Source organism: Puntigrus tetrazona, unplaced genomic scaffold (assembly GCF_018831695.1).
Source record: "Puntigrus tetrazona isolate hp1 unplaced genomic scaffold, ASM1883169v1 S000000283, whole genome shotgun sequence".
Classification (NCBI taxonomy): Eukaryota; Metazoa; Chordata; class Actinopteri; order Cypriniformes; family Cyprinidae; genus Puntigrus; species Puntigrus tetrazona.
In genome coordinates, this window is record NW_025047944.1 from 1232501 (window position 1) to 1247500 (window position 15000).

General features: G+C 38.4%; 3 protein-coding genes across 4 annotated transcripts in view; 1 reads left to right on the plus strand and 2 right to left on the minus strand.

Moving 5' to 3' along the window:
• dnajb12b (DnaJ heat shock protein family (Hsp40) member B12b) overlaps positions 1-1306 on the minus strand; it is a 12411-nt gene extending 11105 nt beyond the window's left edge. The window contains exons 1-2 of the mRNA XM_043231039.1: positions 1069-1306; positions 153-321 (exon numbers count right to left, since the gene is read on the minus strand). Of these exons, the coding sequence (XP_043086974.1) occupies positions 153-321; positions 1069-1201 (302 nt within the window). The 5' untranslated portion in view covers positions 1202-1306. The remainder of the gene's footprint in view (positions 1-152; positions 322-1068) is intronic.
• A 3578-nt stretch (positions 1307-4884) lies between these two features.
• scd (stearoyl-CoA desaturase (delta-9-desaturase)) lies at positions 4885-10964 on the plus strand. Its single transcript, XM_043231040.1, has 6 exons — positions 4885-5026; positions 5113-5331; positions 6817-6947; positions 7579-7784; positions 8430-8662; positions 9549-10964. The coding sequence occupies exons 2-6, from the start codon at positions 5121-5123 to the stop codon at positions 9746-9748; spliced, it is 981 nt and encodes a 326-aa protein (XP_043086975.1). The 5' UTR covers positions 4885-5026; positions 5113-5120; the 3' UTR covers positions 9749-10964.
• Positions 10965-13841: 2877 nt separating this feature from the next.
• sec31b (SEC31 homolog B, COPII coat complex component) overlaps positions 13842-15000 on the minus strand; it is a 22706-nt gene continuing 21547 nt past the window's right edge. For both annotated transcript variants that reach the window (XM_043231038.1, XM_043231037.1), the window contains one exon: positions 13842-15000. This exon is cut by the window's right edge and continues 57 nt beyond it. In XM_043231038.1, the coding sequence (XP_043086973.1) occupies positions 14878-15000 (123 nt within the window). In that variant the 3' untranslated portion in view covers positions 13842-14877.

Consider the following 15000-nt stretch of genomic DNA (forward strand, 5'->3'; position numbering starts at 1 on the left):
AAAAACATTTATCAATGTGTAGAATTAACATAAAACTCTTTCTTTTGGTTCAAGAAACTATGACTAGGTTTAATAGTGGAGTAAAAAGCTGAAGTGTCTGTCTGAGGTGTGGATGAAGGGAGAGACGCCGGTGAAGTGAACACTTCTCTCACCTTCTGACGGCCTCGGCCTGCTCAGGTGTGTAGGGTTTAGTGGAGTCGACAGGTGCCGCCCCGTTACTGCTGACCCCTGACCTGCGCTGACGAGCTTCCGTGGCGTCGGCTCCAGCAGCACCGTTCTGAGACGACGCCTCGCCGTTCTGCTCCAGAGACGCCAGCAGCTCTGACAAACGACAGGAGACCGCAGAATTACGGTTAACGGTTCGGAGTAACGTCTCAGCAGCGGATGGGTGCCGTCAGAATAACCGAGTTAAAAGCTGAAACGATCCATTTTTTCGTCTGCTCCGGACGTTAACCGATGGACTGGAGCGTTGCGGATTGTCGCGACGACTCTCATTCTGACGGCACCCATCCGCTGCAGAGACACTGACGGAATGCTGCACTTCTCCAAACCGCCCGTGTCTCAAAACACAGTACACTCAAGTATAGCACATCCGCGTGATGAGATGCTCATCTAAACAACCTTTTCGGACACCTTTTCAGCAAGTGAACGTCGTGCCCTAGTATGCCGTCTAATGAGGCGGCTCACTGGGATTTGAGACACGACCAGATTAACATGACATCTCAATCTGACCTGTATATGCAATAGTTACATCATCATCATCAACTCTATAACGATACAGCAACACACACACACACACACACACACACACACACACACACACACACACACACACACACACACACTAATCAGATGTCAGTGTTTATAACAGCGGCGCGAGATCTAGCGATTAGCCGTTAGCACACATCGCGCACGGATACCGCCCAGAGCTGCTCGTTTCCCCCCGAACACACGAACACAGCATTCACTGAACGACAAACACGACCCGGTGTCGCTGCCGTGCGCGGAGCTCCGCGGGAGGCTAACCGAGGCGGTCGGGCCTGGATTAGCCGCGTCGAGTGCGCTCACCCCGGGCTCTGCGCGTCGGGAACAGCCGCTGCGCTTTCTCCAGGAACCTGCGCGCTTTCTCCGGCTGCGCGCTCTCCAGCGCTCCGATCGCGATCTCGATGCAGCGCTCCGCTTCGTCCCTGTTCACCTCCATCTCTGAGCTACTTAGAAACGCCAGATGATTTAATAAACACACGGAGAGCGCACCATCGAGCTGCGAGCGCCGTCCGCTGATGAGAACAACCGCTTCCTGTCAGGCGCCGCGCTCGGTGTTTCCTGCAGGGGGCGCTCGGCGGCCCAAAAAAGCGCTGCTTTCCGTCCAAACCCGTTCAAATCTCAGCAGGGCCCTGTTTCACCTGCCTCAAATAATCAAACTCACTGAAAATAAGTCCGACTGATTGAATATATTGTTTATTTTAGTTACTCTGACTGATTGTCAGCTGATTTGGATCAGACGAACTGAAATAAGCCTGGTTAATTTGGTAAACTTGGCCCCATGTGTATTGTTTTGTTGCTGATATCCGTCTTGTGAAATTATTATCTTATTTAAAAAAAACCGTAACAGACTTACAGCTTTAAATCCACTCAACCAATCGCTATGGGGATTGAGTTAACCACACACGGCTGTGATTGGTTCGTCCCTATCAACGCTGAGAAATGTAACAGCTGCCACGTGACTCTGCTATCCGCGATTTATCCAGAGGAGGTCTGGATTATTTTTACACGTAGCACACACACACAAACCGACCTCGCTGTTACCTTTTCTCATTTTTCTAATATTTCCTATTTATATTTGTTTGATGTTAAATATTGCAGTCATTGTGCCTGGCCAATTAGAGGCAGAGCCTGGGCCGTCAACCCTTCCCATCTTACACTTTAGATTCAAAACCAGCATCAGTTCCACCGTTTTTTTCTATTTCTATGGATAACAGTCTCTGGCGAGTAATGATGACGTGTCTGAACTCGACACTGAATATGAGGAATAATATGAGCCTTTTAAATTAAACGAATGCAAGGAAATATATGCTCAGACTGTATAGAGCAGCCTATTACTTTTCCTGTTCTACTTATAAAATTAGATTTATCAAATAAGAATCAACATGCATCGGGCAAGATATCAATAATGACGATGACGCATGATGCTGAATATATCTCTGATTGCACATTAAAATCATATTTAAATGTTTGATGCAGGCTATTGATGATCTGTCTTTTAAGAGTCGCACAGTAGATGGCGCTAGAGACGCATCCAAAGATGCAAAGATGCCTCTACGTTGCATTAAATGTTGGTTAAATGGAGTGTGTGTGTGTGTGTGTGTGTGTGTGTGTGTGTGTGTGTGTGTGTGTGTGTGTGTGTGTGATCATAAAATACTTTTAAGTCTAAAACTCTAGGCACTGTTTGAGTGTTTGCGCGCTTTTTTGATTTATTAATATAATAATTAATATAATAATTATATATAATAACTCCTCTCTCCTTTATTTCACCAACACTCACAAAAAAGACATATAAAAATGTAACATTAGTTGAGTAACACGAACGAACCATGCATTGATTGTGCCATTTATTAATCTTTGTTAATGTTAGTTCACGGCATGCATTAGTAAATGCTGAAATTAAAAATTAATAAACGCTATTTTTCATATTAACTAATGAACCTTATTGTAAAGTGGTACCAAAAAACGTTTAGTTATAATCTGGTGGGGAAAAAAGTTATAATTTTGTTATCAAAAGAAGCCTTTTCTGCTCACTGATACTTTAATAGAATAAAATAAAATGATATTTCACAAATATAAAACGTGATTATTTACGTAAGTATTTCTAAAACGCTGATTTTCTGCTCAAAAAAACATTTCTGATTACTGTCAATATTTAAAACAGCTCTACATTTGATTTTTCAGGATTCACAGATGAACACGATATTCAAAGACACAGCATTTATTTGATATTTTCCTAACATTACAAATATATATATATATTTTTTAGTTTACTTTGGATCAATTTAATTTCCTTCTTAATGTGTAGAAGTATTAATTTCTTTCCCAGTATTAGTTTATTTGGGTCTCAGTGCGGGTGGGTGTTTCCGGCGTGCGTGATGGCAAACTGAGAGCAAAGGTTTGAATGATATCACTCAACATCATGCCATGTCAATATCTTTATCGTTATTATCTGGACGGGATCTCGTGGAGTCACCCGTATCTTCTTCATATCAGTTTATCGCTGCTGTGACACATGTGTGGAAAAAACTCCCACATGTCGATTCAAAACACAAATGATCATTTCAAAAAGAGAATAAAAAGTCTCTCGAAGGACCAAAGAAATTAAAATAGAGTTCTGTAATCACAGCCGAAACGAAAGAAATTCCTCAAAATAAAGAAATTGCTTTTTCACCAGTAAAGCTGATCCTTGCATAGTTTTTTAAAAATGTTTAACTAGGAGGTAAACTTCAATTTAGGTAAAAAGTGGGTAACTTAATTTAAGAGGACATTGTCATTATTTTAGATTATATATTTATATATGATATATATATATATATATATATATATATATATATATATATATATATATATATATATATATTTCTTTTTATTATATAATTAATATGATTAATTACATCCAAAATAAAATATATTTATTTACATGATAAAATAAGTGTTTGTTTTTATAATATATATATGTGTGTGTGTGCTTGTATATTTATTATGTATATATATATAAATATATATATATATATGTATATAGGGTATGTATATAAAATATATATGCATTTATATATTAAATATATGTATAGGAAAAATGCATTTATATATTAAATATATTAATAATATATCAATTTTAAATTATTATTAAAATATATTATTATAAATTACATAGAAATGAAAAGAATTGGATATATTCATCTGATCTGGTACAAAATAAACCAATGAACTTTTAAAATGTATTATTATTATTAAGAGTCTGAACAAATGAAAAAGTGTTACTTTTTATATATATATTATATATATATATATATATAATTTATACAAATATAAACATATATATATTTTAATATTACATAATAAATATATTATTATAAATTAGCATTGAAATGAAAAGTACTATATATATTATATATATATTTACATGCTATATGACATAAAATCAATTAACCTTTTATATATATATATATATATATATATATATATATATATATATATATATATATATATATATATTCTACAAATAATAGAAAAAAAAATCTAGTGATTAAGCTTGAATATCATTTATACAAAACGTTATACAAATTTACATATAATTAATTAATAAAAGTACTGTATATTTTCATCTGATCTGGTAAAAAATAAAAAAAAAAAAAAAAATCTTTTCACTAAAACGAAGTAGTTTTCGCTTAAATAAAAAATAAAATTCTTTTTAATTTGCATCCAGGATTGCCCAGAGACCTGATTTCTATGAACCGAATCATTTATTCGACGTGCTGATTTTATGGAAGGGACCATATAACACGACATTACACGAAGTGCCTTAATTACCCACAAGTCTCCGGGGTAACCGCGGTTCAGCTGATAGCTCGCTGTAATTAGAGGCTTCCTCGTCCTCTTATCGGTGTATCAATATTTAGCATAATTAAGGTACGATATGAAGTTACAACCTGATTTGAAAATATTGATGCGTGGAATGATGAAACGGTGCTTTTGGGGATCCGCCGGTGATTGGCTGCGGCGGAGGAACTCCTCGCCGGTGGGGTGAGCGGGTTTACCGTATAAATGCACCGGCTCCGGTGAGCTCGAGTTAGACCGGGATGCTGGCGTGAATAACGAGCACGCGAAACAGCAGATAAACCTCAGCCAATCGGAGCGCTCTCTTTGGGGTGGCATCAAACTCTCTGACCAATCAGCGAGCGGCATTTCTGCATCACCGGCAGCTGTTTGCGTCGAGCGGCACGCGTTCGCTTCATCACCGCTTTACCGAGGAGCTCGATCGGTGAGTGTTCGTCGTTGTTGGCTTCCGCTGCTGTTTCCTGCATGTTATAATAACAGAACCGTGCGTGTGTGTGTGTGTGTCGGCAGTGGTCATCATGCCCGACAGGGAAATCAAATCTCCGGTCTGGTATCCGGAACGGGAGACGGTGGAGGACGAGTTTGATCACACGTATAAAGAGAAAGAAGGGCCCAAGCCCCCCATCATCATCGTGTGGAGGAACGTCATCCTCATGAGTTTACTGCACGTCGGAGCCGTGTACGGACTCTTCCTGTTCCCGTCCGCCCGAGCTCTCACGTGGGTCTGGTGTAAGTATTCATGCAGAGACAAATCAGGCGGAAAACGGTCACCGTATACCGGCGGGCGACGCCAAAGGAGACGTTTAGCGGAATGTTACCGATGCACTTCCCCCCCCCCAAAAAACAAAGCCGAATGGAGATCGAGCTTTTTTCGATTCCCTGTTTTTTAGTTTATTGAGCTCATATTCACCACTGGTTTGATCGCTTTTAGTAATAGACTATGACTAGTCGTCCATTAGTTGTTTGCTGATGCATAAACCCTCTATAAATCAGGCCGAAAACGAACATGGCCACTGTTTACCGGCGTCGAAAGCAAAAGGAGACGTTTAGCGGAATGTTACCGTCGCACTTTTCCCAAAAACTAAGCCGAATGGAGATCGAGCTTTTTTCGATTCCCTGTTTTTTAGTTTATTGAGATTTTAGTTTATTGAGCTCATATTCACCACTGGTTTGGTAATGGACGATGACTAGTCGTCCATTAGTTGTTTGCTGATACATAAACCCTCTATAAATCAGGCCGAAAAACTAAAACGGTCACCGTTTACCGGCGTGGAAAGCAAAAGGAGACGTTTAGCGGAATGTTACCGTCGCACTTTTCCAAAAAAAACAAAGCCGAATGGAGATCGAGCTTTTTTTGATTCCCCGACCCTAGTCCTGTTTATTAGTTTATTGAGACGTAAACATCGTGAATAAATGATCTTTCCACTGATGTGTGGTTGGATAGGACACGGCGGTGTTTGGATGAAATAGCACTGTTTTAGAGATCGTGTGCAGATTTTCATTCACTCCATTCTTTTTTAAGATCTCATCCTCTAGTAGTAAAACAGGTGGGTAGTTAGTTAACTAATATTGGTGACCTGACCTACCACTTCTGACATTGAGCTCATATTCACCACTGGTTTGCTCGCTTTTAGTAATAGACTATGACTAGTTGTGTTTGCTAATGCATAAACCCTCTATAAATCATGCCGAAAAACTAAAACGGTCACCGTTTACCAGCGTGGAACGCAAAAGGAGACGTTTAGCAGAATGTTACCGTTGCACTTTAAAAAAAAAAAAACAAACAAAGCCGAATTGAGATCGAGTTTTTTTAGATTCCCCGACCCTAGTCCTGCTTTTTAGTTTATTGAGCTCATATTCACCACTGGCTTGATCACTATTAGTAATAGACTACGACTAGTCGTGTGTGCTAATGCATAAACCCTCTATAAATCAGGCCGAAAACGAACACGGCCACCGTTTACCAGCGTGGAACGCAAAAGGAGACGTTTAGCGGAATGTTACCGTCGCACTTAGCCTACATGTACAACTGGTTTACCTGCCTGTTTGGCGATAGACTATGACTAGTCATATTTGCTAAACAAAAATGCACTAAAAATCAGTGTAAAGATGCATAAAATCAAGGCATTGAGCTTCATGCACGTGCATTGAACACTGAAGTTGTGTTTGCATCTGTGTATGACGGATGGCGTATGTTTGGTTGTTTTTTTTCAGTTTTGGCGTGTTTCTTGTTCAGCGGTCTGGGCATCACCGCAGGAGTTCACCGGCTCTGGAGTCACAGATCATATAAAGCATCTTTACCTCTCCGGATCTTCCTCGCCTTAGCTAACTCCATGGCCTTCCAGGTAACGCCACCTTCATCCACACCTCGCCTTAAAGATAGTGACGCACACTCCACAATAAACGCCAGTCTGGAAATGATTCAAATTAAATCTCTCATTCTAAATCATCTCTATTCTAAGCATTACTATTAAAATCGTTATATTTAGATTTTTTTTATTAGTTTATTCTGTCTATATAATACTTCATAGTCATCTCAGCAAATTAAACAATTTAGTTTTATTTCAGTTAAGGTTTATCGTTATCAAGTACTTTATGGTTTTAGTTAACGATAACTAGATATTTGACGGCTGGCTGTATACGCTGTAAAAAGCAGTTAGTCGCTTTCTATAAAGTTAATTATTAGTGCATTTGGCTTCCATTTATTCCTCAGCAAATAAAAAACGACTTGGAGCTAAGTTTTGTAATAGCAGTTGACTTTTTTTTGCAATTGCGAGATACTACGCATGAATTGTGTGATATATTTTCTTTTATTTTTCCCCAGAATTGGACTTTATGAGTCTCAGTTGCACTTTTTGTTTTTGTAAACGTGTTTCCGTATATTTCCGTTCTTCGCGCTGTAAGGTGTAGTTGTGCGCTGCCCGCGCTGTTTTTCGTGCGTGGTGTTGAAATGCCGCTCTTCTTCGCCCGCTGTAGAACGACATCTACGAATGGTCGCGCGATCATCGCGTTCACCACAAGTTCTCCGAGACGGACGCCGACCCCCACAACGCCGGTCGAGGGTTCTTCTTCTCTCACGTCGGCTGGCTGCTGGTTCGCAAACACCCGGACGTCATCGAGAAGGGACGCAAGCTGGACCTCGACGACCTGAAGGCCGACCAAGTCGTCATGTTTCAGAGGAGGCGAGTCTGAGATCCCTTTATGTGCGACCCTGCACCACGAAACCGGGTCGGGTGTCATTCCCGTAATGTTACCGATTCCAATACGACTTAAAAAACGCTAGATATCGAATGCATTTATTTTAAGCATTAAGCGTCAAGATGAAGCATTAATAGCACGAACAAAAAGCGTACGTTTAGAGCTGATTCTGGAATTTGCAAAGTGAATGATTCAATGACTCCCTAAAGATTTGATTGTTACTGGAAGAATTTGAAGACAAATACATTTTTAACAGCCCTTTTTTACCAAAAAATGATGTATGATTAAATAACAAAACGTTTTTACATCACGAGTAAATAATCTTTTCATTAATGTGTGGCTTATTAGAATAGGACGGTGTTTGTCTGAAAACTATTTGAAAATCTGAAACCTGATGGTTTAAAAAAAAATCTACATTTGGAGAAAATCAGCTTTAAATAATGGCAATGCATATTAGTAATCAAAAATGAGTTTTCCTAAACGTACGTTATCTTCTCGGAACATGATCTTCACTTAATGTCCTAATGATTTCGGGCTATTTTGTCTATTTCTGTGCTCCAGGGTCATATATGTCAGTGCTGTTTAGGCTGGAGTGAACTGTTTTAACGGAGTTGTTTGGACCGTTTCAGGCACTACAAGCTGTCTGTGGTGGTGATGTGCTTCCTGGTGCCGACGGTCGTACCGTGGTACATGTGGGGCGAGTCTCTGTGGGTGGCGTATTTCGTCCCCGGCCTCCTGAGATACGCGACGGTGCTCAACTCCACCTGGCTGGTCAACAGCGCCGCGCACATGTGGGGGAACCGGCCGTACGACGGCAGCATCAACCCCCGCGAGAACAGATTCGTCACCTTCAGCGCTATAGGTACGTCTGAGCCGGCTCACACGGCCTGCGAGGGTCAAATCAGACAGACACACGACCACTGGTTTCACTCCGACCATCAACAAACCTCAGAGAGCACATTTAACCTGAATTTCTCATTACTGCAATGCAAAAGAAACAAAGATGTAGCTTTGGAGGACGTGTGTGTGTGTGTGAAATGTTTATTTACAAAAACAGATTGTATGTGATTGTAAAAATGACGTTTTTATTATGCTATCGTGTTTTTATAGTGTTTTATTGTGTTAGCCAGCTTGGTTATTTTTTTAGCCTAGTCAAAATAAGTGAAATGCATAATGATAAAACATTTTGCCAAAAACACTATTTTTATCATTTATATCTAAAATTTTGTATTAAATGTTACATTTACAGTATATTTAAAAATATATATATATATATGAAAAATTGCTAAATTTGTGTAAAAATATATTCAAAATGATTAAAAATATAAAATAAATGTAATTTTTAAAAAAATTATATTATGTAGTATGTATACAGTACTAATTAATTTTTGCGAAAATGACATGGATTGTTTTTTTTTGCAAATATTAGAAGTAATATTTTCTGTTATATTTAGAATATATTTTTGATTTATACAAATAATTATATACCATCAGTATAAAAATATCTAAATAAATATAAAATTTTTCTTTAAAAATAATGAAATGTCTGTTTATTACTATACTTAACTTCTTATTATATATATATATATATATATATATATATATATATATATATATATATATATATATATATATATATATATATATATATTTTTTATTTTGTATAATAGAAAAAAAGCCTTTAAGCTTCTGTTAGATTGTGTATTGCTGATTAATTTGCCTAATCACCTCCTGGTTCATGTTCTCAGGTGAGGGCTTCCATAACTACCACCACACGTTCCCCTTCGACTACGCCACCAGCGAGTTCGGCTGCAAGCTCAACCTGACCACCTGCTTCATTGACCTCATGTGTTTCCTGGGTCTGGCCACAGAGCCCAAGAGCGTGTCCAAAGAGGCAGTGCTGGCTCGAGCTCAGCGCACCGGAGACGGCAGCCACCGGACCGGCTAACGGCGCTCTCAACCAACCGCTAAACCCGACAACAGGAGGACGGACGATCGGCGGCGAGGAGTGTCAGATGACTAATGCTTATGTTTGTTTTTTTTCTCTCGCCCCCCGGTCTAGCCCGTGACGCTTTAATAGGGGGATCCGGCCTGTTTGTGTAGCGCTTATTCAGATTTTCTTTCCGGCTTCCTCGTCTCGACAGCAGCTGTAGACTAAGCTCTTGTCGCTGACGTGCCGGTTTGCTCAATGCAGGAGCTAAACGCGGTGCCCAACTTCTATTCTGCGTGTCCCTTAACCGAACCTAGCCGCGCGCTCTTAGTAGAAACATTCACATCCGTTTAATTTCCTACAGCTGCACCTTACTGTATCTGGACTAGACCAAATACGCTACTCTACCGTTTCGCCCATACTTGCACAAATTTCTAATTCGGAGAAACGCTTGAATTAATTGGAATCTGTATTATTGATTCGCCATTTCTATTTTTGACCGCGGCACAAACACGACGCAAAGCGGTCTTTCTGCTTTCAGTTGAGCGTCTCGTCTGTAAGGCTGACTTGTAATGAATGATCGTGAGCCGCGGAGGATTGAACGGTTGAGAACGATGGACTCGTGTTGATTCTTGATTTATTTAGTACTGTACGGTGTACAGTTTGGATTCGTATAATTAATTGTGTGACACCATGCTTATCTTCTGAGTTCTGCGTTTTTCATCTGTTAATACGTTTGTTCGTGTAAGCATGCTGTATTAATTCAGAACTCTCTCGTCTATCGCATAAAACCGACGGATGTATCTGTGTAATTATAATAGTTAACGAGTATTATGATGCCAAAAACCGTTGTGTTGCATGTGACCTGAGCTGGTTTTTTGCTCTAGTTTACCTGTATGTTTAATCAAACAATGTATTTTTTGCATTTCATCCGACAGGTTGCTTGTAATTAATTTGCCTGGTAATAATCCTTTGAAGACTTTATACTGTATTGTGACTGCCGTTCCTCTCACACGGGACAGATGGCCTTATTTTTACTCTTGACACTTGCGACTCAAGACGTCGAAAAGCAGTTGTGGTATTTCTCATGCCGTTTTGAAGAAGCCTTTGGCTCTTAAAACTAATGTGACGTTCCTGTTTGCGGTAACAGCCTGTAATAATCAATAGACCCTTGTTTCTTAATAATTTACTGGAAATAAAGTCTGAAGCAAACACTTCTACACTTTCTGACACATGTACGCATTCTGTGCTTCATTTTATGCCAATTTTCAGTTTTGTGGCATTCATTTTGACATGCTTTAAAGTGTTATATGCTCCAGTCACTTTATCAAAGCTTGACTATTACACGGTTTGGAAGGAAAAAATGCTAATAAAGAGCTAAATAAACCAAATGGAAATGAACTAAAAGTAACTCATTAATCAGTGAAGAACTGATAGTTAAGTTTATATTGGGTCCAGTCTAAGCAGATGCAATCTAATAAAACAGGACTAGAAAAACAATTCATTAAATCTATATTTAATACGTACCGACAATTTCCTTTCAATTTATGACCATAGCTCCTTTGAAAAGCAATATTGAGGGCATATGTAGAAATAAATAGTGTGAAAGCAAAAATTATAGTAAATTTTAGATTGTAGATACAGGATAATTCATTTTTTCCAGTCAGTGAGAGTTGGTGCAGTGTGAACACGACTGTTCTAGGTTCTAATACTGAAAACTGTGGCGCTAATATGAAATAAACCTTATAACAGTCTGTTTTTAAGATAACCTAGTAGTATCTTAATAACGTTATCTTAACGCGATTATTTAATCTGACAAATGTCAATTAGGTTAAAGATTTATCAAAACAAAACACTGAACAGATATATAACGTGTAAAAGTACGCTTCGCAAACCTTCGTCGACGTTGAGAATTCCAACGGAAAACGCTCGAGCCGCCGTTGCTATGGTTACCCTGCGGGTTTGAATCCCAAAAGAATCGATTCCAAACCGTTTTTTTGTGAATCGAGGCTGAAATAGGTTTTATTAAGAAGGACCAACTCCCGAGCTCTTTGTAAATTAGGGTTCATAATTAATTATCCTCATATTCTCACGCCGCTCGTTTTAACGCGTGGTGTTAAGCGGCTCTTTTATGAATCGTAGGTCTATCTCACAAGCTTCGCGTTAGGAAAAGACTATTTTCCGCACTAACACTCCATCCTAAAACACGCAAAGCAAGAAATAATAGAAGAACAGAGAATACGCTAAAAATTACACATAATACATAAAAAAAGAGTAGCCATTTTAGAAAGAAACAGCCCGCTCAAAATTTCGCGCCAATTCCGCGTTTAAAAAGATCCCTCAATCATAAATATCGTTAGTGTTTGTGTTGAATCGATTTAATTAAACAGACAAGAGCTTCATATCGGCTCTCTGATTCGAAATCAAATTCAACTCATGAGTTCAGGCGAAGTATTAATTCCTTCTGTTAAATGACAGCGAATAATTTTTTTTCAGCTCGTAATTAAAAGTCATGTCTGCACTCGTCTCTCATTCTCTGGCAGGTTGTGTTTGTGTCAGCTCACAGACGGCGGAATCAGCACTCAACACGTTTATATTTTAACGAATAAGTGTAATAATGATAATGATTAATACTTATTATTACAACATTTCTCGGCTTTCACGGGTTTTTCAGGTATGCTAGTTTGGACGGTAACCAGCAGAACGTTGCAATGACGTCTAAGGTCACGGCAATAACTGCAGTTACTAAATATGAAGTAATTGAGTACGATTTGACCTCGTGTCAGCTTCCTGATGGCTGACACACAGACCCAGAACCGCAGGCCCGTGTTATTCTCGGTCACCGCGGAGAAAGGTTACGGCAGTTCACAACGTCCCGGGAATTTCAACAGCAGATGAGCGTCGGCCAATCAGCGGCGCCGTATGACCCCGCCGGACCAATCAGCGAGCGCCTCTCTAGTGTACTGACGAAATTATACAGCCACCCGGAAACGCTGTGTGAAGGGCTGCGGCCTCTCCTTCATCCAGACTCGTGTCGTAAAACTCATCCGAGGGAAAACCCGCAAAATAGATAATGAGCTGTTTTACAGAGATAACTATGAGTGCAACTCACTTTATCCCTGTTTTTAGTAGAGCCAAATGCACACGCAAATACTAGTACGGAATATTAATACTACGAATACCACATATTGCAAAAAAAAAAAAAAAAAAAAAAAAAAAAAAAAAATATATATATATATATATATATATATATATATATATATATATATATATATATATATATATATATATATATATATATAATGTGTCTAAGTAATTGACAATAAAATTGCAAATTATCCACAGAATTAAATAAATCTTGCATTTAAAGAAAGGTTGATTAGGGATGTTTTGAATCGAAAACAATTAATTGATAATATTAATTTTGAATAACCTCAAAATGTAAACATTAAAGACCATTAATGTAAAAACATTAAATGCGGTTCTTAGCAATGTATATTACTGATCAAAAAATGAAGTTCTGATATATTTATGTGTAGAAAACTTCTTGGACCATGATTTTTACTTATAGAATTTATATATATATATATATATATATATATATATATATATATATATATATATATATATATATATATATATATATATATATAAATAAAATGCAATATGTAGTATTCGTAGTATTAATATTCAGTAGTAGTACATGTGTGTATATATGCGTTTATATACATATACATGTGTGTATATATATATATATATATATATATATATATATATATGTATGTATATATGTATATATATGTATTTATGCATGTATGTAATTGCTTGATATGACCCTTAATGAAAATATTATTTTTGAATATTGAAGTTATGAAAGTTGTGTATATTTTACTTCAAGTGTTCTCAAGCATGTAAGAGCTTGACTCATGAGCTTCAGAATAAACCGGTTTGATGATGCTTTTGAATATTTGACGACGACATATTCATTACCAGAATATAAACACGCAAGAAGACATTATATTCTCATCAGGTGAACCGTTCAAGCGCTGAAGAATCTAACAAAACCTTTCATAGTTCACCTTCAACATCAAGAGAAAATACAATTTAAGAATATTTTTAGCTCCATTTAATGTTTCATGAAAATTCAACACTTTTTTTACATTCAAACCGTTCTATTTCTGGATTTTATTCGTTGGCTTAAGGGTGAAACGACACCTGGACACTTTCTGGACAGATTGTATGAGATTGGCTCTCTCTTCAGCCCAAAGCCTCACCGGTTCATCTTCGTTTCGATGGTTTGAAGAACATCTAATGAAGTTTTTCTACAGGAGTGTTTAGAGGAGAAACAGCAAGGCGGCTCAAGCATCACCCTCCCTATGAGTGCAATAGAAAAACAAGCCTTCACACGAACCAAACCCAATCGAAAACACGGACTTCAACAATCATCACGATGAATAAACTACAGACGGCGTCGCACCTCTCTGCTCGCGTAACGTTAAAAAAACTCTGGACCTCATTCATGAAATGCATTCAGAACGAATTCACGACCGAACTGAATGCAACAATTTGCACAGAAATTATTTCAAATAGCATTTACGGATTGGTTTTAAGGCTATATTTTCATTCAAACTGTGATCATTTTACATCATTTTACAAAACATGGCATTATTTATGAACAATTACGCACAGAAAGTGTAGATTCTCACATTGAGATCACAAATAAGCCATTTTAGGCAAACCGTTTATGAAATAACCCCGCATTCATTTCCTTTAAATGCAGCAACACGCGCCAGAATTATTTAACATAATTTACTCAGACAAACGGTTGCATTCAGTTCAACACGGTTTATGAAACAACGTCTTTTCGATGCACAATTAACAGTGCTTTTCATTTTTATTTTTTTTACAAATTGGTTCTGCTTCTTTAAGGGCCGCGATGCATGCATCGATGCCGAAAAAAAAAAAAAAAAAAAAAAAAAGTCGTTCTGCCTGCGTTTCATGATAAAGCTCGCACTTTTTCACACTGAATTAAACGCACCACGTCGCACCAGTCGGCTCCCGTTGCATTTAATTCACTGCGATCCACGCTCGCTGCGGGATGAGTAAGTCCTGCTGCGCGGGATGCTCTTCCTCGAGCCCGAGCCGAGTCACACGGCCAGCTTGTTGGCGATGGTCATGAGCACTTTGAGGACGGGCATGAAGGCAGAGATCTCGCTGAAGTTGCTGCTGCTCACCACCTGCGTGTGCACCTCCAGACCCTGCTGATAGTT

Bases quoted from the DNA above. Each gene is read 5' to 3' on its own strand.
- scd (XM_043231040.1), top strand. From the start codon at position 5,121: ATGCCCGACAGGGAAATCAAATCTCCGGTCTGGTATCCGGAACGGGAG. The intron at 5,332-6,816 runs GTAAGTATTCAT...GTTTTTTTTCAG, and splicing joins AGCTCTCACGTGGGTCTGGT to TTTTGGCGTGTTTCTTGTTC. The intron at 7,785-8,429 runs GCGAGTCTGAGA...GGACCGTTTCAG, and splicing joins GTCGTCATGTTTCAGAGGAG to GCACTACAAGCTGTCTGTGG.